The following is a 27,663-nucleotide window of genomic DNA, read 5'->3' as shown; positions in this document are numbered from 1 at the left end:
ATTGTATCTGCATAACTTTCTTCAACAAGCTTTGGGTCCCTAAGGAACTATTCTCCATTCTGTAGAAAAATCAAAAACAAAAAAGCGACAGAAATTTGAACAAAACTTTGTCAATATGGTGACACTTATGTGAGGGTATTTGTTCCACAAGTTGGTGATGGATAAAGGGAATTGAGTGAGTGCAATTATGCACCAATGAGCCCTATTTATAGGCTATCATGAACTAGTTGGCAAATGATACAACTATTAGTAACTCATTGGTTGGCAAATGACAACCTTAAGAAGTGACACAACATTTTGACTAAATCAAAAGGTTGTGCGTTTTGACACATCCTTAACCATCACCCTCATGAGAACCATCACCATGGAGATAGTGTCATTCAAAGGAGTACATCGTTTGGTGATCACACCCCATAGAACTACATCTCTCACTTGATCACATAAAACGGTGATAATTCAATTGAGTATTTTACCTTTGTACCAATATAAGCTTTTCACTACTCAACTTTGCATATCGACGTCAGAGCATGAAAAAGCTATACGTGCACACACTTTTGTCATTACCTTATCTAATTGCACCCTCCACCATATGTGGTCCCACTAACTACATATAAAGGGTGACTTCATTTCACTAAAAAATTTAATGAACGATATTAATTCTTCGTGACTAGATCAATAATAGATATCTCTGTCACAACTGATGATTTTAGCCAAACACATAACACATGTATCAACCTCCACAGAATTCTTGTTTAGCACTTCCTCTATAAGCTATCCCTGAGGCTTTTCCTAATCACCTTATCAGCGACTTTATAAACCAATTATTTGGTTAATCAACTTGCACTGAAACTTTATTAAATACTTTCCCTAAAGCCATTCTTGAGGTTTTCCTTAATTACCTTATCAGTGACTTTACAAATGATCAAAATTCTTATTTGGGTATCACCATAACTCCAATTTTCTAGGCGTCTCCAGAATTTCCTGAGTTAGGCATGTCGACCATGAGGTTGCTTCACCTAGATTTCTCTCAACCACATTCTAGTCACATGTTCTCCAAATTTTTCCAGAGATAATCATTTGGTCATCGGATCTACTGCCACCTCAGTCGAGAAAATGAAATTAACATTGACCTCACATATTTTCACTATATCTAAAATATAGTGATAGTTCACATCAATGTATTTGTCCTTGAAACTCTGTATTCCACTTTTTATCAATAAGATGGCAGACTGATTATCACAAAATATGTTGATTGATTATGTGGATATACCCAAATTTAAGCTTTTAATAACACATTTCATCCACACCGCATTACTCATTGTAGTACTACAAGCAAGATATTCTGCTTCCATAATAGACATAGAAACACAACCATGTTTCTTACTCAACCAAGAAACTGTTGTTCCACCAAATAGAAATATATATCCAGTTATAGATTTTCTATCATCTACACCACTTCCCAAATCAGCATCACTATAGCCGATTAAATCTAGATCACTTATCCCAAATCACAATTTCAAATTTTTGGTACCTTGTAAATAACTAAATATACGCTTAACTGCTTGCCAATGTTTCTTACCTGGATTGGATCGATATCGGCTTACAAATCCTACTACATGAAAAAATTCTGGTCTTGTACTTATTATTGTGTACATGAAGCTTTCCACAGCTTGAGCATAAGAAACATTAAGCATTTCGTTTATTTTCTCCTCATCTTTTAGTACATATTTTTATTTAAAGCATGACTTTTGCAAACAGGTGTACTTAAGGATTTATAATTTTCCATACCAGATCTTTTAAGTATTTTTCTAGATATTTTTCTTAATCTAAATATAATAATTTTGAATTTCTATCTCTAGAAATTCTTATACTAAGAATATACGTGGTTTCACCCATATCTTTTATTTCAAATTTAGATTTCAAGAATTCTTTTGTTTCATTCAAAATATCTCGACAAATACCTGCCAGTAATATATCATCAACATATAATGTTAATTTATTATTATTTTTCCATATGTATACACAATGATCTAGTAGATTCATTTCATATCTCATTTCCAAAAAGGCTTGTGAAACTTCAAGTACCACTATTTTGAAGATTGTTTAAGCTCATACGGTGACTTCTTCAAACTGTAGATTTTCTCTTCTTGTCCTTTAATTTGGAATCCCACTAGTTGAATCATAAAGATATCCTCTTTTAATTCACCATTAATAAAAGTTGTCTTTACATTTAACTGATGTAATTCCAAATTCATCCTGACAACAATAGACATGATCCTTACGAATGTGAACTTCGCCACAGGAAAATAAGTATCCACAAAGTCTACACCTGGTTATTGAGTATATCCCTTGGCTACTAACCTTACTTTATATCTTTCCAAACTACCATCAACTTTAAATTTTCTTCTGAGAACCCATTTACAACCAATAGCTTTTCTATCTTTTGGAAGATTTGTTAACTCCCAAATATTATTTTTGTTTATAGATTCTATTTCATCTTTCATGGCCTCAAGCCATTTATCTGAATCGATACTATTGATTGTCTCAGAGAAAATTTCAGGGTCATTTCCAAAATTTTCCAAACTAGTATTTAGTGCATAATGATCTTGAAATAATATTGATGGTCACCTGGTTCTTTTACTCCCACTATCTCTAGCATCAATACCTGAAGATTGATTTTCATTTGACTTTCTTTTATTTTTATTATTCTGTATCTCAATAATATCATAATTTTCATTGTCAGACTTTGTGAAAATATTTTGATTTTCTAAATCATTTAATAAATCCATATGATCAACTAGAGTAATAAGATTTTTATTTTTCTAGAAAACAACATCCCTACTTTCTATAAATCATCTTTCAGAATGATAAAATCTCTATCCACTTTCATTTTCTACATACTCAATAAACCTGCATTCCCAGGTTTTACTTTTTAGTTTATCTCCTACTGGCTTTGGGATAAGCACTTGTGGCTTAAAACCCTACACTTTGAGTTTATTTAAGTCTGGTTTATGTTTCGTCCATATCTCGTAAGGTGTAAGAGGTTTTGTTTTGCTTTTAACTCTATTTAATATATATGCCACAGTCGATAATGTTTCACCCCATAAATCTATTGGTAGATTAGCATTTGCCATCACCAATCTCATCATATCCAATAGAGTTATATTTCTTCTTTCCGCAATGCCATTTTGTTGAGATTTATATGGTATAGTATAAATGTCTTATATCATTCAATTTGGAGAAATCATCCAAAGCTTCAAACTCACATCCTCTATCATTATTCAAACCTTTAATGGCCCTACCCAACAGAGTTTCAGATATGCTCATATTTTGAATAGTCATCAATGAAAGTATAAATGTATTCCATTCCTCTATGGGTTTTAGTTCTAAAAAGTCCACAAACATCAGAATTTATAATTTCAAATAAATCTGTGGATTTTCAACTTTTTGAAAAACATTTACTACTCATTTTTCCTTTGATACATGGTTCACATATATCAAAACTATCTGAGTTTATTTCACTTATTAATCCACTTTTATACATTATGATCATCTTATTTTTATTTATATGGTCTAATCATAAATATCATAAATATGCACAATCTATAGACACATTCAAATAATCAGAAATAGATACTTTATTAATATCAGCATTTATTACATACATATCGTGATCTTTCACGCCTTTCACTGACATATTACCCTTACTTATTAAAATGGTTCTAAACTTAAACTCAACTGTGTAGCCTTTCTGATCTTGTACAGGCACTAATACTAAATCCCTCCAAATATTAGGTATATATAATACATCATTAGGTAAACTAACGGAATCATTCACTTTAAATTTACATGTACTTTGCCCTAAGACATCACAGTATGTGTTGTTGCCCATATACACTTTGTGCTCTCCTATTTGTTAATCTTTAAGTTTGACAAACATATATTTGTTCCTGCATATATGTTTTGTTGCTGCAGGGTCAACCCACCATAAATCTGACGCTGGTTACACTAGCATTACTTCTGAGACTGTCATCACAATTCCTTTACTTTCTTGTGTTTTTCCCTTATTTGGACATTGTGATTTGTAATGCCCATTTTTTCCACACTTAAAATAGTTTCTAGTAAATGGTTTGCTTTGTTTTTTTTAACAGTTTCTTTTTCTTAAACTATTTTGGCTTCATTTTGTTCTATGTAAAACGCTTGTTCTGAGCCATCAATAAATTGGATGATTCACTATCTCTATTTGTCATTTCCATCATTTCTCCTTCTAGTACTAACAGTATTAGAAGCAATATCATTGTTATTTCATTTTCACTATGTGTTAAAGGAGTAACAATGTGATCCCAAGATGAAGGAAGACTATTTAGTATGGTTGTAACTTACATTTTATCAGTGAGAGGATGACCGGCATCATATAATTCTTTAGCAGTCAACTCCATTTGAAGTACATGATTGCCAATGTCATCATTCTCTTTCATACAAGTTTGGTTTTAGTTATCCAATAATAACTGTATATAAATATCCGATCTTAAACCATACTTAGCCTCTAACAGTTTCATAGTCTTCAAAGAGAGGAATGATCTAATCATTCATACAATACAAAATTAAAACTTTTGCCCATGCATTGTGTTCTTCCTATTTATCTTCACTTGGTTCACTGCTCCCACTTCCATCCAGCCCATTTTCTACATTTTCTGATGGCTTTGGTGTTGTTAATGTGCAAAAGGTTTTTTCATGGATTAGAAGAAAAGTTATATGCCTTAAAAAAAGTTATATGCCCTTTCAGGCCCAGAAATTTCTTCTCATAGATACCCACACTCTTTCATTTATAGATTTAAGAAAATCTCTCATTTGAACTTTCTAATAGGCATAGTTGTTACCATAAAAATATGGTGGTGATGTGAGTGATTGAGACCTATCCATTCTAATCACTAAAGCAGGATCACACTCAGGAAATAAATCCTAGCGGAGTGAACCCTCTCTGATACCAATTGAAAAGGCAACGGTTCTATCCAACACAACACCTAGAGTGAGGTGAATAGGTGTAATTCAATTTTGATTGTCTATTCAAAAATATTGTTAGACAATCAATTAATCAATGGAACAAAACACACAAATAATCAACACAGAGGTTTGGTCACGAAGTGGAAACTCATTTGAAGAACGTCTTCAAAATCTAAAACCACTCTGGGTGTAAGTCACCACCTTAAATCCACTATAGAAACGTTAGTTTGTTACAATTAATTTATAAACACTCACAAAACCTTTGTAGTAGTTAAACTTGGCTTGCAACACCACAAGTGACCCACCAATCTCTACACGTATGCAGTGCCGGAACTCTGACCTTTCTATAACTTCCCACGAGATCCTCTCGATTTCTGCATCAACAGCAGCTCCGAAAACCTTTCGGCCAATGAACATGTCCACACCGGTGGACTCATCTGTGTTTAATCTTGAGTGTGATAAGATGGAGATGTATTTTTCAAGAGAGATTCGTCTTTGAATGTGGAAGGGAGCATCTCTCAAGTGCTCTTGGAAAAGGCTCTGTTTTAGCTCAGTTTCTCCCACATTAGGATAGAAAATAAGTTTCCTTTCCTACTCACCAAGCTACGTGTTGAGCATGTGTCGAGCGCATGATTTACTTTAGAAGTCGCTCGAGCTCCATGTCAACCGAGGGTTAAGAGAACTCTCTGTCTTGGTTACCACTCGAGCTCCATGTAGAGCAGAGTGTTGAACGAATTCTCTGTCTGGGATACCGCTTGAGCTTCACGTAGAGCGCTTGTTGAGCGAACACTCTATATGAGTTCTGCTCAAGCGCTATGTCGACCGCCTGTCAAGCAAACTCTCTGTATGAGTTTTGCTCAATCAATATGTCGAGCGTCTGTTGAGCGAACTCTCTATATGAGTTTTGCTCGAACCATGTTGAGCTCACTTCGACCATTTTTCACTTTAACACACTTCAACACTTGTTACAACACAATTTAACAAAACTTTTCACAAGAATATGTCAATACACTCATTTTTACATTATCAAAAGGTTGTGTCTTTTTATACTTCCTTAAACACCACCCACATGGGAACCATTACCCTGGAGAGGGTGTCATTCAAAGGGGTATACCATTTGGTGATCACACCCCTTAGAATTACACATTCACAAGCACTGCAGAAAGATAAGCTTGTTAAATGTTATTATCACAACAGGTATACACTGCCCATTATATTGGCCGAAATTAAACATGTGATGCCAAAACTAACACAATCCAGATGCTAATTCAAACTATTTCCAAAACAAAGAGAACTACGTGTACTAACAATCAGCACTGGAACCGTACTTGATTGCGATACAAAAGTTTTGGAGAGGACTAGGATCATAGGCAGAGGTAGATCATAAAGCCAAAGCCAAAGCCAAAGCCAACAAGACCACAGTTACAAGATCTTTGAGGCTATCAACATTTTGTACGTATATTCTTGCTTTGGGTGAGGGGTGAAGAATGTTGCATGGGAGCATGCCTAACTATTTATGTAGGGGAGTTATTCATGAATCGGTCTCTGTCTTTCCTTGTAAGGAGCTACAGGTAAGACTTGGTAAATTCTTGATCAGCTTTTAATAAATTTGTTTATCGAATGTGGGGAGAACCATTCTTAACTACTACAAGTACTCGCAAATATTGAAAATACCATACAAATTCGATTCCTTCAACTAATATTGTAATTTTGCTTCGGACAATCCAAAAACAAACTCGCAAATGTGTTGTCTTTTTTATTTTCCTTTCCTCTAATATTGACTAAGAATTACCGTGACAAGGCATTTTATACATTTCAAGAAATAAATTCTTTTGAATCCTATCCATTAAATTACGATCATGTGTAATATATTTTTCATTTGTGTTATTATTTATTTATTTTTGTATATTTTGCCTTGAGGACGGAATGATAAGGGAAGCAAGGCCGGGGCCCTTACAAGTGATATCACTCCTGAGACATATTCAAAATGCAATTAAGTTCAATCACACCTATTGATGATTATAACAAAGAGATTGTAAATTATAAGCAACAATTTTATTTCAATAAAATAATTTCAATGAGGTTACAAGCTTGGAAACATTGACAAACTTAATCACACCATCTAATTGTTTATTGCAAATATATCTTGAAATTTATGATTTTAGTTTAGGCAATTAGTTAGAACTGTTGCTGAAGATAGTTAACCAGATTCTTGTCCACTTGGAAGGCCTTGGTGAGAACATCTTGATTGATGGGAGGATTGGATCCAAAGACTGCATTGGCTATGGTAATAACCCCAGGATTTTGGCTGCTCAGACCAGCAAATGCAACCGCCTTGGTATTTCCCACGTTCAACTGGAAGTGAATGAGACCAATTGGGAACACAAAGACGTCTCCCTTGTTTAGAACTTTGGTGAAGAGGCGGTTGCCATCTGCATTGGATGTGACAAAGCCAACGTGAAGAGTACCTTCTATGACTACAAGAAACTCAGTGGCGCGAGGGTGGGTGTGGGGAGGATTTAAGCCACGTGGTGCAAAGTCGATGCGAGCCAAGGATATGCCTAGGGTGTTGAGGCCTGGTAATTGTTCCACTGTCACAGCGGTGACGTTCGACCCCACTTTATTTGTGGTGTTTCCGGGAATGTTCACCGAGCGGAAGAAATCATCAGCAGTGACAAGCTTTGGGTCCTTGCAAAACTTTCCATTCACGAATACTGCAGAAAGAAAGGAAAGAAAATGTTTGTTATCATCATGACTATATATATACACATGATATTATGCAGAAAATACAATCAAATAATATAGCAATAATAATGTGTACATACCAGCAGAAGCAGGATTGTCGATTGCAACACAAAAGTCCTGCAGGGGACTGGGGTCGTAGGCAAAGGCGAGGGAACAAGCGAAAGCCAACAGGGCCACAGTTAAAAGGGCGTACTTAGGAACAACCTTGGAGTTCATCATATTTGAGGCTATATATGATTTATCTCTGCGTTGTAGTACTGATCTGTGTAAGTAATTAATATTGGCGAGGAGGGAATGAGAAATGTTGGATGGTCACATCTCTATTTATAGAGAGGAATTACTGATCATGAACTGGTCCATGTTTTTTCCATAAACGTGTAATACTTGTCAACTACTCTATAATTAATTAATCTAAGGTTATCGATTATTATTATTTTTTCTTTGATGGTGGAAACATTCTTTAACCACTATTGCTCGCACACATACATTGAAAATGCAACCAAATAATTCGACCTCTTCAAATAATGGAACGGTGCATGCAGTACTTTCATTATTCTACAAATATTGAGCTGTATTACATTGACCCAGCTCTCTCTCTCTCTCTCTCTCTCTCTCTCTCACAAACTGATCACCACCACGTATCACGGCATGAATTGCAACAGCTGATTTCCCATTAATTCCATTTAGATATTCAGAAAGAATTCATTTATATATATATATATATATATATATATACACACTAGGGAATGGCTCTAGATGCGTTAGTCTCGGGGTGTACCTGATATAATGATTTAAGTAAAAATCAAAAGTGAAAAAGTCAGTTATTTATTTGTCTGGAAAAAGAAAATACAAGGTTAAAAAAAGACAAAAATTAAAAATTAAAAAAAAAATTTAAACTTCAACAAAGTATGAGTATTGGTTTGTATCTATATATATTAAATTATCTATTTACTCTCCATATAATAATAAAATATTATTAATTTTTTATTTTAAAAAAATTGAAACAAAAAGAAAGGAGAATGAGTGCACTTTCAGAACAAAAAGGACATGGAAAAGAGACGTCAATTCTTGTGTGCCATGGGGCTATTAAGGACCTTTTGGTAAAACATGATTTTTCATTAAGTTTTACAAGAGAAATGCACGTTAAATGGTCAAGGATCTTAAAGACATTTTGGTAAAACAAGATCCTGCATTAAATTCTACAATGGAGCTACATGTCAAATCATCAAGGGTTTTAAGGACTTTTTGGTAAAATATAATTTAACAAACTTAACAGAAAAACAAGAAAAATTAACGGAAAAATAATAAAAGTTAGTATTCATAGTTAGATAATCACTTATTATAATAGGGTAAATATATACCCATTTTTTGTGATAGAAAATTAATTAGCAAGTGGATACGATAATAATGTGAGTTTTGATCAGCTTGGTCTAAATGTCCGTCCAAATATGCCTATAAAATATTGATCTGCTACATGCCTTTCTGATCACCTTGATATATAATATTTTCTTATAAGCTCACGTACTAATTAAGAATGAGCCTTTCTCAGTAGGGCTGTGCAAAAAAGTACATAACCCGATCCGTCCGTAAGACCCGATCCGATCCGACCCGAAAATGCGGGTTGAAATAGCTTGCGGGTCGAACCCGCTGAAATCGACTATACATTTTCACAATTGATCACAAACCCAAGCTGCCATCCCTCCTCATTTCTCTCTGTCGTTATAAGCACTTGCAGTTGATTTAAAGCACGAGTTGGAGCATCGTTCAACCACAAGGAAAATCCTCAATTTTATGCCAATTTGGAAAAAAAAAAAAAAGAGAAAAAACAGAGCATTTCATCACGGAAAAAACCCAACCTTGTAAATACACGAACGAACCAACGAATTAAATTGAAGAAGAAAAGCAAGGCTTGCTTGCATCAACCGTAAGGAGCTCGGTCCAAGCACCATCCTGGAATCTCCATAAAACCCATATCGGATGCTCTGCAAAAATGCCCATTTCATCACGGGTCCGATGAAAACCAACATGAAAGTGACGAAACTAACACCTGAGAGGAGAACCCAAATTGATATCAGGGGGCTCTTGTGGCCACCACTGTCACCGTCACCCGCAAGTGCCACGGCTAGAGCCGCAGGATCCACGCAGCGATGTCGTCGAACGCAGCTCCAACCACGGCGAGCTCTCCCACTCTGTTACGGTTGAGGTTATGGCGAGCTCCAACCATGGCGACCCATCCCATCTTGTCGAACATCCGTCCCTTCTTGTCGAACGCAGAGATGTTGTCGATTTCCTCTGTTAGTTCCTCTCACTCTCGCTTTCTCTCTGCGTTTATGCCCCTGTACCCCCTTTCGAACTCAATCTTACATCAACCCGTTTGTATCTCGATCTCTTGATATTAAGGTCTTATTACTCTTCAAACTTGAGTCGGGTCGGGTCGGGACGGGTCAAACCGCTTATTTTGTTCTGCGTGACGGGTCGGGTCGGGTCGATCCTAAATACTAATCGGGTCAGTCGGTGCTCACCCCTATTTCTCAGTACCTCGATATTCTTCCATCATTATTGACTTGAATACGATAATTAACAATGTGAGGGACGTGCTTGGTCTAAATAGACTAAATCATGTACATGTAGTACTGTCCTCATACACAGGCATTTCAAATAATATTAATCTGCAGCCTTAATGATCACCTCAATATTTTTCTATTATTGATTCTATTGATCTCTACAATTTGCATGCAGCCATCGTTTTACCCATTCACATCCAAACTGAAAAAACCTGAAGTTTCATGCACACGCGTCTCTCTCTATGAGCGAAGCCCCTTCTTCTAGCTTCTTCATGGAATACTATATATATAGCTAGATCATTTTGATTTAACTTGAAATAGATACTATCTATTTAGTTATTTAGTGTAAAATATTATATATTTATTATATATCATTCTATTATTAAAAATAATCGAAGATATATATAATATGATAAAATTTAAAATAAAACTTATTATTTTTATATAAAAATATTACCTACATAATCATCAAATTTTATAAACCACGGAACATAGGTTTATAGGCCTGAATTTCTCAAACTCGATGGGCTGTTGTACTTTGGGAATGAGGGCCACATACGATGCCGTATAAAACCTTGGTAGTTGTTTTCCTTCAAAGAATTCCTTTACAGCATCCACCACATCCCCTTGTATAAATTCCCAGCATGCTCTGAAAAAACCCACGCCAAAACCATCTTGTCCCGGACTACTTTCCACTAGGATACTGAAAAAGGCCTGCCAAATTTCTTCCACTGCTGGGCACTTGGTGATTTCTTTATTCTCCTCTTCCGTTATTTCTTTGTCAATAAACTGGCTCAACTCTGGAAGCTCCCCCTCACCTTCGTGGCTTAATAACTCTTGGAAATATTGGACAGCTCCTTCATGAACCGAACTGCACCTACAGGAAATGTGGTTTTACCCAGAGCCGAACTGCTCTGATACCACCTGTGGCGCCCCCGACTCCCATGTAAGGAAACACGGGAATCGAGACGCCAGGATGATGACAACACTGTCACGCATCCCAACGATAGTGCCAAGTGAGTGTGTACATGCAACGGTGTACAAAACAATGCAGCGGATTAGTCAACTAAATATCAGAATTTAAATACAATCTAAACATCAGTAAGGTTTAAAAAGTAGTTATACAGTCATCCAAAATTAATATACAATACAGTAAAATAAAATATCTAAGCAAGTGATCCCAGATCACTCCTCGGGTGGAGTCGTCTCCCAGGCTCGTCCTCATCCAACTCATCTGCATCAAAATCTGCATTACCACAAAATGGTACCGCAGGTAAGTATAACCCAAATAACCACGTAATGAAAATGCATTAATGCAACCAACATGCATGCATATGATGAAATATGCATTTTTCTCAAAACATCATTTTCCCCGAAAATGATTATTTTCCAACACACGCCAAAATCCCATTTGGCCCAAAATATCCGTAAAACATTTTCCCAGAAAATCATTTACACAGAAATCCAACACACACTATTTTCTCAGAAAATAGTTCATTAATCCATTATTACCATATGCATCATGATCTCCCCTAGGGATCATCCGCACATCCTGGCTTCGTAGCGATGCCCAGTTCCGTGCCCAACGCATTCATGGCTAAGTACCCACTACGCAACAAGCGATGCCCAGTTCCGCGCCCAGCGCGTTCATTGCCAGACATCCTCTAGTCCCCGCCAGCAGAAGGACCACGGAGTTGGCACCGGACCATCTCGTTTGATTCCATTGTCGCCCAGCGACAATCCAGGGGACGTTACTCAATATATTCCGCTCCCGAGTAACCAGAGGAGCTCCACCGAGATAATGCCTCATCTCGACTTGGGGTTGTGATACACACGCACCCAAAATCTATTCTCACATGAAAACCCAGTTTTCATAAACACATGAACATGAATGCAATACACGAAAACCCAGTTTCCTTTACAAACATGATCATGCGTGCAAAATGCAATGTACATGAACAACACAATATCCAAACCAACAATTACCAACCCAATCGATCACACAAACAACTCCAATCACCAATCCATCCGACCTCCGTACTTCTCGGACTCAGTCCGGCATGTTCAACCAAATACAGTGAAATGAGTTAGTGCAAAAATACATTTAATCACGAAAGTTCTTTGGAGAAATACTTACAGCGCTATATAGCAATTTCTGAAGGATCACGAAGCTGCAAGAAGTGACGTCTGAGCAACGTAACAGTGCAAAATGCACTGTGGCCGTGGGTCTCAACTACTCACTTTTCAACGAAGACAAACGAAGACCCAAGAATGATAGGGTAGGGCCTAGGGATGTCGGTGAAGCTAGTGGTAGTGAAGGTTGGCCGATGGTGGCGGCGAAATGGGTGGTTAAAGATAAAAAATACCCAAATTGGAAATGGGGTTGGTTGTGCTTCACCGGTGATGGATCGGAGCTGGGGTTGGGTCCATTGGGTTGCTAGGAGGTCGAGGATGATGTGGTGAGAATATGGTGGCCGGAGGTGGCGCGACGGCGGCGCTAGAGCAAATGGTGGCCGCGGCTTGGAGAGGCTCGTGGTGGCTAATGGCGGCGCGACTGGAGTTGAGGTTGGTGGGGTGAGGTCACCAGCGGCTAGGGAGGCTAACGGGCTGGGCGGTGACGGTCACCGCCAGCTCACGGCAGCGCTGGGTGGAGAAGAAGGAACGAGAGGAGAAAGGGAGAGACAGTGCGTCGCGCGCAGGAAACAGACCAGGGGAGAAAGAAAAGAAAAGAAGAAAAGAAAAAGGAAGAAAAGAAAATAGGAAAGAGAAAATGTAGGGAAATAAATGAGGTCCAATCCTCACATCTTGTTGATGATTATAACAAAGAGACTATAAATTATAAACAACCATTTTTTTTCAATAAAATAATTTCAATGAGGTTACAAGCTAGAAAGCATTGACAAACTTAATCACACCATCTCATGGTTTATTGCAAATATATCTTGAAATCTATTATTCTAGTTTAGGAAACTAGTTAGAACTGTTTCTGAAGATAGTTAACCACATTCTTGTCCACTTGGAAGGCCTTGGTGAGAACATCTTGATTGATGGGAGGGTTGGATCCAAAGACTGCATTGGCTATGGTGATGACCCTAGGATTATGGCTGCTTAGACCAGCAAAGGCAACGGCCTTGGTATTTCCCACATTCAACTGGAAGTGAATGAGACCAATTGGGAACACAAAGACATCTCCCTTGTTTAGAACTTTGGTGAAGAGGCCACTTTATTTGAGTTGTTTTTGGTGAATGAGACCAACTGGAAGTGAATGAGACCACTTTATTTGAGTTGTTTTTGGGAATGTTCACCGAGTGGAAGAAATCATTAGCAGTGACAAGCTCTGGGTCCTTGCAAAACTTCCCATTCACAAATACTGGTAGTTGCCTACATGATGTATTAGTGAGAAAATACATTTTAAGAAGAGTTGAGGTGGTGGAAATATGTACCTTCCACAATGTCAAAAAAAGTATTTCCCACGAAAACTGGTCATGGCAACAACTGAATTCCACCACCTCATTTCATAACAAATGTCTTTATTTTCACCAAATCCGCTACAGAGGATGACATATTTGCTGCCAAATCTAGATGATTTCCACACCAATCTCATCGTGGGAAATAGTATTTTTTCCCCACAAGATAGCATTTTGATGGGAACAAATAGGTACCTCATCTCTGCAATAATATGCCACCAAACTCCCACCAAAGAACTTGGTGAGTTAAAAACTTTTCTCACCAAGGTGGTATGTAATCCGACCATTTTGACTCGTAAGAAAAGGCCATAAATGGTGTAGTGGCATAATGTTGTGATTTCATCACCATGCTAGCTCTTCGTTCCACAAACATCAACTACGTACAAGCGGGTTAATTAATTACAATTGGGGATTCGAAGTTTAGTGCATGCAGTTTGGAATTACAATAGATAATATAACTTTTAACATCAAAGCTTTTAGTTGTAGAACTTAAGTAATAATTTGAGTTAGTATTATAAAAGATTGAGAAATTTTATTTACAGTCTTGAGTGGGGGACAGTCTCATTTATAAATGGGAATAAAAGGGAAAAAATCATTTTAAAAATAATATTATTGTAATTTTAAAATTTTTTTTAAACTTAATTGTGTATGGACTTATATGAGCAATGCCCTTTAGGAGAATGTATGTAGACTAACTTTTAAAGATTTATTTACTGTTCGGTAACAATATGCCTAAAGCACTTTCATTAAACATTTTACATTTGTTTGGAAAAAAATATAATTTTTTTTTTTTTTGGTGGTAGAAATGACATAAAAGGTCATTTAAGGCAGTGTCATACTTATGATAAAATCAAAAGGCAAAACTATAATTATCTAAAAGTTTTATGATCATTTTGTTCATTAACAATCTCCTTTAAAATTGAAACTATGCTCCGCATTATTCAGAAAAGCACGCGCGTGAGGAAAACCATTACAATGATATTTTTCTTGAAATATACTTCTAAACTTTTTTTAGATTAAAAATTATTTTAGTATGTAACAACCAAAAAAAACATAATTTTATCATTAAAGAACTTTTAGGTTATTTAAGTACTTTTTACTACTTTGAATAAAATCGTATGTATTCAAATGATTTCTCTCGACGTCAACGTATTCAAAATGCAATTAAGTTCTATCACACTCGTTGATCATTATAACAAAGAGAGTATAAATAAATAACCATTTTATTTCAATAAAATAAATTCAATAACGTTACAAGCTGGGAAAAATGAAAAACTTAATCATACCATGATCTAATGGTTTATTGCCGGTAATAACATTGCAAATATATATATATTGAAATCTATGATTTTAGTTTAGGCAATTAGAACTGTTGCTGAAGATAGTTGACCACATTCTTGTCCACTTGGAAGGCCTTGGTGAGAACATCTTGATTGATGGGAGGATTGGATCCAAAGACTGCATTGGCTATGGTGATGACTCCAGGATTCTGGCTGCTCAGACCAGCAAAGGCGACAGCCTTCGTATTTCCCACGTTTAACTGGAAGTGAATGAGACCAATGGGGAACACAAAAACGTCTCCCTTGTTTAGAACTTTGGTGAAGAGGCGGTTACCGTCTGCATTGGATGTGACAAAGCCAACATGAAGAGTACCTTCTATGACTACAAGAAACTCAGTGCCACGAGGGTGGGTGTGGGGAGGATTTAAGCCACGTGGTGCAAAGTCGATGCGAGCCAAGGATATGCCTAGGGTGTTGAGGCCTGGTAGTTGTTCCACAGTCACAGCAGTGACATTCGACCCCACTTTATTTGAGGTGTTTCCAGGAATGTTTACTGAGCGGAAGAAATCATCAGCAGTGACAAGCTTTGGGTCCTTGCAAAACTTCCCATTCACAAATACTGCAGAAAGAAAGGAAATGTTTGTTATGATCATCATGACTATATAGATATACACATATATTATATATGTACAAAATACAATCCAAAATATAACAATAATAATGCATACATACCAGCAGAAGCAGGATTATCGATTGCAACACAAAAGTCCTGCAGGGGACTGGGGTCATAGGCAGAGGCAAGGGAACAAGCGAAAGCTACCAGGACAACAGCTACAAGGGCGTACTTAGGAACAACCTTGGAGTTCATCATATTTGAGGCTATATATGATTTATCTCTGTGTTTAAGTACTAATCTGTGTAATTAATATTGCTTGGGAGGGAATGAGCAATGTTGGATGGTCACATCCCTATTTATAGAGATGAATTAAGTGAACGGGTCCATGTTTTTTCCATAAACGTGTAACACTTGTCAACCGTTTAATATTCTGAGGTTATCGCTAATTATATTAATTTAATGGAACCAAATTAATACTGCTGCTCGCACACATATATATACATTGAAAATGCAACCAAATTGGACCCCTTCAAATAATGAAACGGTGCCATTATTCCACAAAAGAGCTTGTTTACATTGACCCAGCTCTCTCTCTCTCTCTCTCTCTCTCTCAAATAGACCCTGCATGTACTCATGATGACCACCACCACGTATGCAATTACAACAAGTTTCCCATTAATTCCACCTTTCAGATATTCAGAAAGATTTATTTAATTTATTTTCTTTTCTTATAAGATTTTTACTGAGCTGACAATGTGAACGCACCCCATCTGATCTTTAAATATATAGATCATACGAGGATCAGAATTTTGTGTAAAATCGTCGACTACGTACATGGGTTTGAATAATACTTTAACGATACCGTCGTTTTGTATATATGTTGTCCCATTTGTCTTGTATATATAATACTCCACATACATAGATATATACGCCATATATATATTGAGAAAGTCTATTTGTAACTTGCTAGCGGAACCGCGGGGAAACCGCGTCCCACGTGGCCAAATAGAAACGACGGCGTTTCTTCTATTCTTCGTCTTCCCCTTCTTCCCTTTTTTTTTCTCATTTCAAAATCACGACTGCCAACCTCATAGTTCTCACTTCTCCGTTTGGATAAATCCCAAAATCATTGAAAATTTTGGCAAAGAACTGTGTGATTTTGACACGATTAATCATTACTTTACCACTGCCAACTAATCCATCAAAAGTAAACAACAAGCTTCTTCCAAAATTGCAGACCCAAAATCACAGCTTTTCTTTCAGACCTAGACCAAACGCGATACTTATTCTGAAAGCGGAGGATAGGAGTTCTGAAATCTAACTTTCTTAATCGCAGACCCAACATTTCATCCGGAAGTACATTCCAAACTGATTTCCAAAATCTGGAAGCATAACTGATTTCCAAAATCTGGAAGCATTAGCCCTTGGTTCAGTAAGCAACAAATGTCCTTGCCTCACATATTTTGCACGAAAAAATTGGGACCTTAAATTATCGACTGATATCAACCGCCAAGCAAACTTCATATGTAATGATTTTTGAACTTTTGAAAACTTACGAATACCCAGACCCGCTTCTGTGTACGGCAAACAAATTTTTTCCACGCACCATTTCATGCGAGGTTTGCCATTTAACTCCCCCAAGAAAAAAGTGGACATGATCGAGTTAAGCTTGTTGAAAACAGCCATTGGAACCTTCAAAACAGCCAACAACTGCATTACCATACTGGAGAGGATATGTTTATGTAAGATGAGCCTACCTCCTTGAGAGAGCAGCTTGCATTTCCAGCCAGCAACCTTACCCTTAATTTTGGCAACCATCGGTTCTAAGTCCGAGATGTAAGACGACCAGAAACCAAAGGCACGCCTAAGTACTTGACCGGAAAGTGCCCTCCCTCCAAACCTGTCAACCTCATCAACCCTCTCCTCCGAACAAAGGAAATAGATTTAGAGAAAAAAAATTGCCGACTTCTCTTTGCTTAATAGATGCCCAGACCACTTCTCATATGTGCCAAAAATATTGATAAGCCTATGACGGTCTCGTCATTAACAAACACAAGTATGTCGTCCGCATAAAGGAGATGAGAGACTAAGCGAGCTCCCATGGGATGCGAGAAACAACCTATACGACTATAACAACCCGATCCTAAGATTAGGTCATAAGATAAGTTTTATGTATTTTTTTTTCATATGACTATAAATATTTTATTATTATTTTATCAGATTTTACGTTCCACTAGAGTTTTGTTTGAATTTAAATCTTATTTCTTCCTATCTCCACCCGTATACCTCATATCTTGATGTTATAATCCTAACCTCATACTCATCCTTATCCCCTAATTTTTGGTAAATCCAAATCCTAATGAAAACCAACTCTAAAATCCTATCAGTAAACGTTCATTTTCCCTCTATACAAACCCACGAAGCCTCTGAAATAAACAAGAATCCTTGCCCTCGTATCAATCACCTGCAAGCTACCAAGCCGTAAGCCATGTTAGATAAATCAGTTAAATCAGCCAAATCAGTCAGTTAAATCAGTCATACATAGCATAAGCATCAGTATGAACAGTCATGAATTTTAAACTCTCAGCATGAAAATTTTTATGAAATCCTTATGTTTATTATTTTTACGTTGTGATGGATTTTTTACCGAGTCTTCGACTCATCTTAGTTTGTTTTCATGTTTTTAACTACCCAGATGAGGATGATAACTATGAGCAGGCATGCCAGGAATAGAAGGAGCAATTAATTTTAGTTTCAAACTTTCTAAAATAAAACATGCTTTTATGACTTGAATTTATTCAGTTTATTCATTTTAATGTTTTTTAAAGATGTTTTATTAGACTTTTTTCTACATAATAAATTTCTAATTTCATTTATGAAATTTGAGATCTCTTGCTGTTTCTATTTTTATGAAAAATACGTGACACTCCTAGCCTACGGGAAGGGGGTGTTACAACGACCCTCCGCGAAGTTCTTTTGAATAAGCCTGGACAAAATCTCTTGCATGACAATAAATAAATATGAGGATAATGGATCACCTTGTCTAAGGCCCCGAGTTGGTTTGAAAAACCCTTTGTATATCCCATTCATCATAATCGAGAACCATGGCGATTGCACACACTCTGCCACCAAGTTGCAAAATTTTGGAGAAAAGCCAAAACTATACAACACTCGAAGCAAAAAAGACCAGTCCACCCTATCGTATGCTTTGGACATATTGACCTTCACCATGAGGTTCCGCCCTTTGCCTTTTTGTTCAAAGAGTGTACCATCTCTTGGGCCAAAGTAATGTTCTCCAAAATGCTTCGTCTTGGAATAAATGCTCCATGTTCATGAGAGATCAAGTGAGGCAAAAAACAAGTCAACCGTTTCACTAAAACTTTCGAAAAGATTTTATAAGCAACCGAACACAAGCTACTCGGCCGAAACTTGTCAAAGCTTTTCGGCTCCGCCACCTTCGGAATCAATACAATAAAAGAAGAGGAATAAAATCGGGGTAAAGAGGAGCCTGAAAAAAAATCTCTTGCAGCCTCCACCACATCTTCCTTAACAATCTTCCTTAGCAACTTTGGTTTTCTTGAGTTTTTCCGCCAGACGCAAGAGACCCAGCGAGCGCACAGGTTCCGTCCAAACCTCCTTAACACAAAGCAAGAAGTTATCATGGGTACACCACATATTTTGAAAGCGAAATGGGTGAGGACCATATCTAATCTCTGGTTTTTGGAAATGAAAAATCAAAGGACAGTGGTCCAACGTCTACCTCTCAATGTATTCCAAATAATTACTGGGGTACTAAGAGGCGAGCTGGTAAGAGACTAACGCACGGTCTAGATGTGCCTAACTACGGGAACGTCCTGCATGCCCGTTTCACCACGATAATCGATGCCCCACCACCTGCATCTCTATGAGTCCGCAAGTGTCAATGCAACCATTAAACTCCACCAGGGAGGAGAAAGGCCTTGGGTTTCCACCAATGCGCTCCCCATCATTACTAATCACATTAAAATCGCCTGCTACGATTCATGGTGAGAGCATCGAGCTTCAACTGCAGCTAATTGTCTCTCTACCTATGCCAGTCAAGTACTAAGCGTGACCTGAGTTGCATTATTGGCATTAATCTCTGTACGTAACTCATTAACCTCTGTATGTAACTCAGAAACGCTAGCCATAATCTCTGTACTCAACTCAGTCATGGCAGTATGCACTACATCGATCACCGCTGATGTGTGTATGCTAATCTCAGCATGCAGAATGTCAACTATCTCCTCAAGAGTAGATGTGCCTGATGCCTAGGCATGTGTAGACGCCTCACCAATCGATACTCCAGTATCTCCCGACTGTGCATCTCTCTAAATATCAGCCCTGTCATCAAGAACAGGTCCATGAAAATGAAATCTCGAGGGTCCCGTGCTCCATGATAGGGTGGCGCTGTTGATCAATCCTATCGACTCCCGTGAACTCTCAGCAACATCTGGCATGACCCTGGAATGTAGCAAAAATCGAGTGATCAAGATCCCAAATGGCAGTATATCTGTCGTAATGTACCGAGCCTCTGATCGGATCCTCTCAAATATATACCTCACCAGGTCGATCGGAATGCCACGAGCAACCCATATCATAAATCTCGCTCGATCCATGCCAACCACGGTCTTGTGCTACCGAAGGTTAATATGGTTAGCGATGATCAAATTCAGGATCTTGAATAAAAGAGATAAATCTGCCTACCTAATGCTCTTCGTCCCATCGTACACTAGAGCATCTGGACCAACAATCAAGTCTCTGACCTCATTATTGACTAAGAATTATCGTGACAAGGCATTTTATACATTTCAAGTAATAAATTTCAATAATAAATTAATTTGAATCCTATCCATTAAATTCACGTGTAATATATTTTTCATTCGTGTTATTATTTATTTATTTTTGTATATTTTGCCTTGGTGCCGAAAAGATAGGGGGAGCAAGGTCGGGCCCCCTCACAAGTGATATCTCTCTATGTCTCAACGTATTCAAAATGCAATTAAGTTATGTTGATGATTATAACAAAGAGACTATAAATTATAAACAACCACTTTATTTCAATAAAATAGTTTCAATGAGGTTACAAGCTGGGAAACATTGACAAACTTAATGACAGCATCTCATGGTTTGTTGCAAATATGTCTTGAAATCTATGATTTTAGTTGAGGAAGTTAGTTAGAACAGTTTCTGAAGATAGTTAACCACATTCTTATCCACTTGGAATGCCTTGGTGAGAACATCTTGATTGATGGGAGGATTGGATCCAAAGACTGTGTTGGCTATGGTGATGACCCCAGGATTCTGACTGCTCAGACCAGCAAAGGCAACCGCCTTGGTATTTCCCACGTTCAACTGGAAGTGAATGAGACCAATTGGGAACACAAAGACGTCTCCCTTGTTTAGAACTTTGGTGAAGAGGCGGTTACCGTCTGCATTGGATGTGACAAAGCCTACATGAAGAGTACCTTCTATGACTACAAGAAACTCAGTGCTGCGAGGGTGGGTGTGGGGAGGATTTAAGCCACGTGGTGCAAAGTCGATGCGAGCCAAGGATATGCCTAGGGTGTTGAGGCCTGGTAGTTGTTCCACAGTCACAGCAGTGACATTCGACCCCACTTTATTTGAGGTGTTTCCGGGAATGTTCACCGAGCGGAAGAAATCATTAGCAGTGACAAGCTTTGGGTCCTTGCAAAACTTTCCATTCACAAATACTGCAGAAAGAAAGAAAAGAAAATGTTTGTTATCATCATGACTATATTTATACACATGATATTATGCAGAAAATACGATCAGGGAATACTGCAATAATAATGTGTATATACCAGCAGAAGCAGGATTATCGATTGCAACACAAAAGTCCTGCAAAGGACTGGGGTCATAGGCAGAGGCGAGGGAACAAGCGAAAGCTAACAGGGCCACAGTTACAAGGGCATACTTAGGAACAACCTTGGAGTTCATCATATTTGAGGCTATTTATGATTTATCTCTGGGTTTTAGTACTGATCTGTGTAAGTAAGTAATTAATATTGGCAGGGAGGGAATGAGAAATGTTGGATGGTCACATCTCTATTTATAGAGAGGAATTACTGATCATGAACTGGTCCATGTTTTTTCCATAAACGTGTAATACTTGTCAACTACTCTTTAATTAATTAATCTAAGGTTATCGATTATTATTATTTTTTCTTTGATGGTGGAAACATTCTTTAACCACTAATATTGCTCGCACACATATATACATTGAAAATGCAACCAAATTCGACCCCTTCAAATAATGGAACGGTGCATACAGTACTTTCATTATTCCACAAATATTGAGCTGTATTACATTGACCCAGCTCTCTCTCTCTCTCTCTCTCTCTCTCTCTCTCACAGAAAGAATTCATTTTTTTTCCTTTCTTAGATGTAAACTCAGGCAATGTGAGCGTACTCCATCTCCTTAAATCGTCAATTACTGCGTACGTGGGTTTGAATAATACTTGAAGATACCATCGTTTTGTATATATATATATATATGTTGTCCCATTTGTCTTGTATATATAAGTATACTCCATACATACATATATATATATACATATACCCATTTTTTGTGATATAAAATTAATTAACAAGTGAATACGATAATAATGTCCTGAGTTTTGATCAGCTTGGTCAAAATTTCCGTCCACATGTCTTTAAAATATTGATCATCTGCCTTTAATTTCTCACCTTTATAAATATAATATTTTTTATAAGCTGTACTAAGAACGAGCCTTTCTCAGTACCTCGATATTCTTCCATCATTGTTGACCTGAATACGATAATTAACATTAATGTGAGGCCGACGTGCTTGGTCTAAATAGACTAAATCATGTGCATGCGTCCTCATGCACAGGCATTTCATCAAATAACATTAATCTGCAGCCTTAATGATCACCTCAATATTTTTCTATCTCTATTATTGATTCTATTGATCTCTACATTTTGCATGCAGCCATCATTTTACCCATGATTCACATCCAAACTGAGAAAATTCAAGGATGATCTGCCTTTCTCACCTTAATCTCTACTGATCCTAGGTTTCAGGTATATTACCTACACGATCATCATGTGTTTTTTACAACGACAATTAATGTTGGTTGTTATATCATCATGCTAAACAACATATACAAGACAATCTTCGTTGTCGATCGAATTTGCAAAAACATATCTTAGTGATCATCAATATTCAACGTAACACGTGGCCGGATAGAACCATTACCAGGTGGCTCTTGATCACGCCTGGAATAGGATCTGATCCCCATTTTATATATATACAGTACTACGATATATCCATGAAGTATTTTAGTCATTGTGTTTTTAGAAGTGATTGATTGATAGATATATACTAGTATCGATTTGATCAAAGGAAATAGGAAAAGATCCTTATCCATAGTTATTATATATGTCCATGCATGCTCATGTTGGTTCCCGCGTTGTTTTTTTTTTTTTTTTTAACAAAACAAACTATCATTCATATTAAAAAAGTGATTACAAACATTAATCAAGCCACACATGAGTTTGAGAAATAAAGCCTGGAATACAATCCCACCACATTATTAAGCTTTCAACATTACAAGCAAACCTAACAAGCCTATGAGCAACCACATTACTCAATCGGCTTACATGTTGAATAGAGCAATCTTCAAATAACATCACTCTTTCTGACTTCATGCAGTAGAATACCATACATAGCATATGAATCATCTTTAGCTTGCAGTTCCCTCACCATGAGTAAAAAGTCACTTTCCACCATGAGTGTATTGATCCCTATAATTGCATGCTCCGAAATATAACTTGTAACTCTATGGATTCAGGCTCAGCTACAGTAGGTTCCAGCATCACTTAACATAACACCATCCACATTTAATTTCAACGCTCCAACAGGTGGAGGTTGCCATCTGAAATAGTCCCTAGTCTTCATAACAGGTAGGTCCTTACAAACTGCAAAGCTCCTTTGTAATGACAATGCATGCTCGATGACTTGTCTAGGCTCCATATTCTCTTTGTCGTGAATCATCTTATTTCTCCTAAACCAAACACCCCAAGCCACTGAGAAAAACAATGCCAAATCTTCCATACTTCCTCTTGTTTTCAATTTCATTATAGCCTCCATCATGGATAGTTGTGGTTCCAGATTTCCCATCATGGGCAAAAGTTCTTTCCAATACTTCTTAATAGACTGAAAATGCAATATGGCATGCAACAAGTCTTCGAATACACTTTTACAGAAACAACAAACCCCCTCTGTACTGACATTCTTCTTGCTCAGATTATGTTGATTTGGAATACTCTCCTTACATAATCTCCATGCAAAGACTTTAATCTTGTTTGGCACGTTCATCTTCCAAATAGACTTCCATAATGCCTGTTGCTGCTTAGTATCAGAACACTCCCCTTCTTGACCATGTAATCTGTCTCTGATCAGTCTGTACATACTTCTCACAATAAATTTTTCACTTTTTTCATAACCCCATATCCACTTATCAAAATGGTTGCCAAGACAGATGATAAGCTTCAAGACTTCAACTGAAACATTTGGATTGAATAGAGCTCTGACTTTTTCTACTTTCCACTAGTTTGTATCTTTATCAATCAAGCTATCCATTGTTTCCTCCCATTGTTCTTCACTACTCAAAGACAATATTTTTGTACAGAGAGCTTGATGCCCTGGGATCTAGCTGTCCTTCCATATTTTTGCCCTTTGTCCATCCTCTATCCTCCATCTACAACCTTGAATCAACCATTTCTTTGCTTCCCGTAAACCTCTCCAAGTATAGGAGTTGTTATACCCCAGCCCTGCATCAAAGAACTGACCCATGGAGAATCTTGCATGAGGAGGGTTCTCTACTTCATAAAATTTATAAGGCTCGATATTTCAAAAGAATAGAATTCTAAGGTTAAAAGATGAGTCAGGCAGTTGGCAGGAGGGGGATGCTCATAATTGTTTGATTAAGGAGTATTTCAAGAATATTTTTACTGCTTCCTGTGAGAGGGGCAAAGGGCCTTTGATCTCTGTCTCCACATCATCTCTTCCTTCTCTAACCACTTAAGGAGCACTTCTTCTCTAGCTTCTTCATGACTTTCTTTATTATCATACACAGGATCTGTGTCTTGTACGTGCTTCAAATTCTGTCTTGCCCTTTGTAATTGCTTATAAACATTCCCAAACTTCACACGGTTCCATATTGTCAATTTTTTACTACACTCAAAAATCAAATCCATCACTTTATGAAAACTATAGTTCTCAATTCCCCTCCTCCAAGTATCTGCAACAATATCATCACAACCCTTCTCACCAATCCACATTGCCTCGAATCTAAATAGTTTTTCTTTCCCATTGAGAATTAGCCAAAAATATGTCAAGCCTTTCACTAATACTAAGACCTTCCCCCGTTCTATTACACCTGGTAAATTGTGGTCCACTAAAGCCCATATCCTTCAAAGCACAGTCAATAAGTAAATTTTTAAAATCAGCTTTCTGCCTTTCGAGCCTTAGTCTCCCCCCCTTTTTTTCTTCTTGATCTAATATCTCATTAAAATCCCCAAACACTAACGATGCTTCCCCCTCCCTCCTAGAACAAGATCTCATCACCTCCCAAGTTCCATGTCTAAGACTTGTTTCTGGATGCCCACACACCCCCGTAACATACCATATTGTACCCTCAACTCCCTCAATACAAGCATCGATATGAAATTTGGAATATTTCAAAACAATCAAATTTACTTCCTCAGACCACAACATTGCAATACCCCCCTTCTACCCACACAATCAACAGCAAGACAATTTGTAAAACCCAACAAATACTTACATTTCTCAAAGTCACGAATATGCAATCTGGTCTCCTGCAGAAACAAGATATTGGGCTCTTCTTTTTCACTAAATCATGAAGAATCCGAATGCCCCGTGGGTTCTCAAGCCCACAGGCATTCCAACTGAGGAGTTTCATGGCTCCTAGTAGGGTTGAGAGTCAACCATAGCCGATACCAAATCATTGGACAAAATTTCATCCTCCTAATGTTGCTTCCATGAAACAACCATCTTTGATGCTCTCCTTTGATCTTCCTCACCCTCCTTCAGCTCCCTTCATCTTTTCAGAACTAGTTTCAGCTGAGCCTTAAACAACCTTTTTTGAGAGTTGCTTACTTGCAAAATCCTCTTCCATTTTCTACCATGGAGACATTGTGCTTTAATAGCCTCTCGGGCCTGTTACTCACCTGCTCCGACTCTATCATTTCGAGCCCAAGAATATTAGAGCCTTCAGCCCATTCACATGAGACACCCATGTCAGAGCCCATTTGTAAGCCCCTTGTTCAAGCCCACATGAATCATCCTCCCCAATCCCCTTATTCCTCCTCGTAACCATTACATCCCTAACTGAAGTTTGAAAACTCTTTTCTTTTGTTTCCCCATCATCTCCTCATTTCAACGTACACATCTCCTCCGTGTTTTCCTCCCCTTCTTGAGGCAGTTTTGTACCCATTTGGATAAACTCCAAAGATCTCGCCTCCTCTGAATTTTCTCTTTGAGAATCTTTTACGAATTTCTCACCAATCATTGTTGAACTAGACGACTGTCTATTTTCCCTCACTAGAGCAGCCATCAGATCAAAAAACTCTGGTCCCATCTTCTGATCATGCCAAAATCCTCCCCGACCACTGAAAGGAGCAGCTCTCATCCACTAACCATATCGTAATCCATCTTCGAATTTGCTTGGACTCATTTCCCAGAGAACACAATCTTTGTGGCTATGGCCCAGTCGTCCATAGCAATAACACAAGTTTGGCAAGCATTCATAAGAGAACTGTACCCATAAAGGCTCCCCCTTTCCCAGATTGATCTGCTTTCCTCAAAGAAGAGGTATCATGATATCTAGTTTTATCCTCACTCGCATGAATCCCCATTTCATCTCCCCCTCGTCTAAATCCATCTCTACCACTTCACCCACCACTTTCCTAATCAAATTTCTCACGTATTCATTACGAGCTATAAGAGGTAAATCATGAAGCCTGATCCAGAACAATGCCTCTGTGATTTGAATTTGGTGAACCTGTTGACAACCCTCCACTTCTGTCATCAACACCAAGTGTTTGTCAAAAGACCATGATCCATCTCGAAGCACTCTATCTTTGTCCCAAATATCATCAAATTCTATCAACATGAAAATAGAATTGAGATCTCTGAATCTTATACTTTTTGCAATTCTCCACACTTTCCTCATCATTGCTTTATCCTTCATTTTTTATAGCTTCATAACCAATATCTTATACCAAACTGTGCCATTATTTGAGCTAGGTGAAAAGTGACTTTAAGTGTTTCCAGAATGCGGGCTGCCCACTGTATGTCCAGCTATGCACGATCTTTGGCGCGTCAGACACCACCGGCACATTTCATAGTCCAGCAGCCAAACCAGTGGAAGAAGGTGATGAGGAGCGTCGCCTTAATGCTGAGATGCAAAGCCCCACATTGGGCACACATGCCACTGATATTTCCATGGGGACTTTGGGTCCTTCGACACACATTTTTTGCCCCCGTAAACAAAAGGAACAGGCCAACCCATCTCAGGAAGACTTACGCACACAAAACACGTCTGTTGCACGCCGCAAGTGCTACGAGGGCAGGGTTGAGGCTTCCGCATCAAAGCGGAGCAAGGGGTCTGCGCCAAAAATGGATAGCAATGACGACCTTGATATCTTTAGGCGTTGTGTCACTTTGTTGGTGGAGATTGAGCCCAAGTTGCCGGAGGATAATTGGTTTTGTGCCTATGTCGTGCTCCATGATTCACCCGCTGAGCGGCAAGGCTTTTTACATATCAATGGCGAGTATCAGTGATTATGGGCCATGTGATGTTGACTTCTATAATTTTGGTCAGCTCTATGTTTTTATTTGAAAACACATGTTTCTTGTTTTTCCATTGTTCTCTATTTTTACATGTTTATGTGATTTA

The 27,663-nt window shown here is 37.8% G+C and overlaps 4 protein-coding genes across 4 annotated transcripts; all 4 read right to left on the bottom strand.

Moving 5' to 3' along the window:
- Positions 1–7,037: 7,037 nt before the first annotated feature.
- On the bottom strand, positions 7,038–8,039 carry LOC108989666 (germin-like protein subfamily 1 member 17). Its single transcript, XM_018963366.2, has 2 exons — positions 7,830–8,039; positions 7,038–7,718 (listed from the first exon to the last, which is right to left on the bottom strand). The coding sequence occupies exons 1-2, from the start codon at positions 7,966–7,968 to the stop codon at positions 7,183–7,185; spliced, it is 675 nt and encodes a 224-aa protein (XP_018818911.1). The 5' UTR covers positions 7,969–8,039; the 3' UTR covers positions 7,038–7,182.
- Positions 8,040–13,287: 5,248 nt separating this feature from the next.
- On the bottom strand, positions 13,288–13,980 carry LOC109021462 (germin-like protein 8-2). Its single transcript, XM_019004088.1, has 3 exons — positions 13,976–13,980; positions 13,619–13,694; positions 13,288–13,464 (listed from the first exon to the last, which is right to left on the bottom strand). Exons 1-3 carry the CDS (start codon positions 13,978–13,980, stop codon positions 13,288–13,290), a joined length of 258 nt encoding a protein of 85 aa, XP_018859633.1.
- A 1,007-nt stretch (positions 13,981–14,987) lies between these two features.
- LOC109021463 (germin-like protein subfamily 1 member 7) lies at positions 14,988–16,008 on the bottom strand. The gene is made up of 2 exons (XM_019004089.2): positions 15,793–16,008; positions 14,988–15,679 (listed from the first exon to the last, which is right to left on the bottom strand). The coding sequence occupies exons 1-2, from the start codon at positions 15,929–15,931 to the stop codon at positions 15,144–15,146; spliced, it is 675 nt and encodes a 224-aa protein (XP_018859634.1). The 5' UTR covers positions 15,932–16,008; the 3' UTR covers positions 14,988–15,143.
- Positions 16,009–20,732: 4,724 nt separating this feature from the next.
- LOC109021464 (germin-like protein subfamily 1 member 17) lies at positions 20,733–21,739 on the bottom strand. Its single transcript, XM_019004090.2, has 2 exons — positions 21,520–21,739; positions 20,733–21,408 (listed from the first exon to the last, which is right to left on the bottom strand). The coding sequence occupies exons 1-2, from the start codon at positions 21,656–21,658 to the stop codon at positions 20,873–20,875; spliced, it is 675 nt and encodes a 224-aa protein (XP_018859635.2). The 5' UTR covers positions 21,659–21,739; the 3' UTR covers positions 20,733–20,872.
- Positions 21,740–27,663: the final 5,924 nt, after the last annotated feature.

This window comes from Juglans regia, chromosome 7, assembly GCF_001411555.2.
Source record: "Juglans regia cultivar Chandler chromosome 7, Walnut 2.0, whole genome shotgun sequence".
Taxonomy (NCBI): Eukaryota; Viridiplantae; Streptophyta; class Magnoliopsida; order Fagales; family Juglandaceae; genus Juglans; species Juglans regia.
This window is presented reverse-complemented; position numbering and strand designations above follow the sequence as displayed.

Bases quoted from the DNA above. Each gene is read 5' to 3' on its own strand.
- LOC108989666 (XM_018963366.2), bottom strand. From the start codon at position 7,968: ATGATGAACTCCAAGGTTGTTCCTAAGTACGCCCTTTTAACTGTGGCC. The intron at 7,719-7,829 runs GTATGTACACAT...TTCTTTCTGCAG, and splicing joins CGACAATCCTGCTTCTGCTG to TATTCGTGAATGGAAAGTTT.
- LOC109021462 (XM_019004088.1), bottom strand. The intron at 13,465-13,618 runs GTGAACATTCCC...ATTCACTTCCAG, and splicing joins CTAATGATTTCTTCCACTCG to TTGAATGTGGGAAATACCAA.
- LOC109021463 (XM_019004089.2), bottom strand. From the start codon at position 15,931: ATGATGAACTCCAAGGTTGTTCCTAAGTACGCCCTTGTAGCTGTTGTC. The intron at 15,680-15,792 runs GTATGTATGCAT...TTCTTTCTGCAG, and splicing joins CGATAATCCTGCTTCTGCTG to TATTTGTGAATGGGAAGTTT.
- LOC109021464 (XM_019004090.2), bottom strand. From the start codon at position 21,658: ATGATGAACTCCAAGGTTGTTCCTAAGTATGCCCTTGTAACTGTGGCC. The intron at 21,409-21,519 runs GTATATACACAT...TTCTTTCTGCAG, and splicing joins CGATAATCCTGCTTCTGCTG to TATTTGTGAATGGAAAGTTT.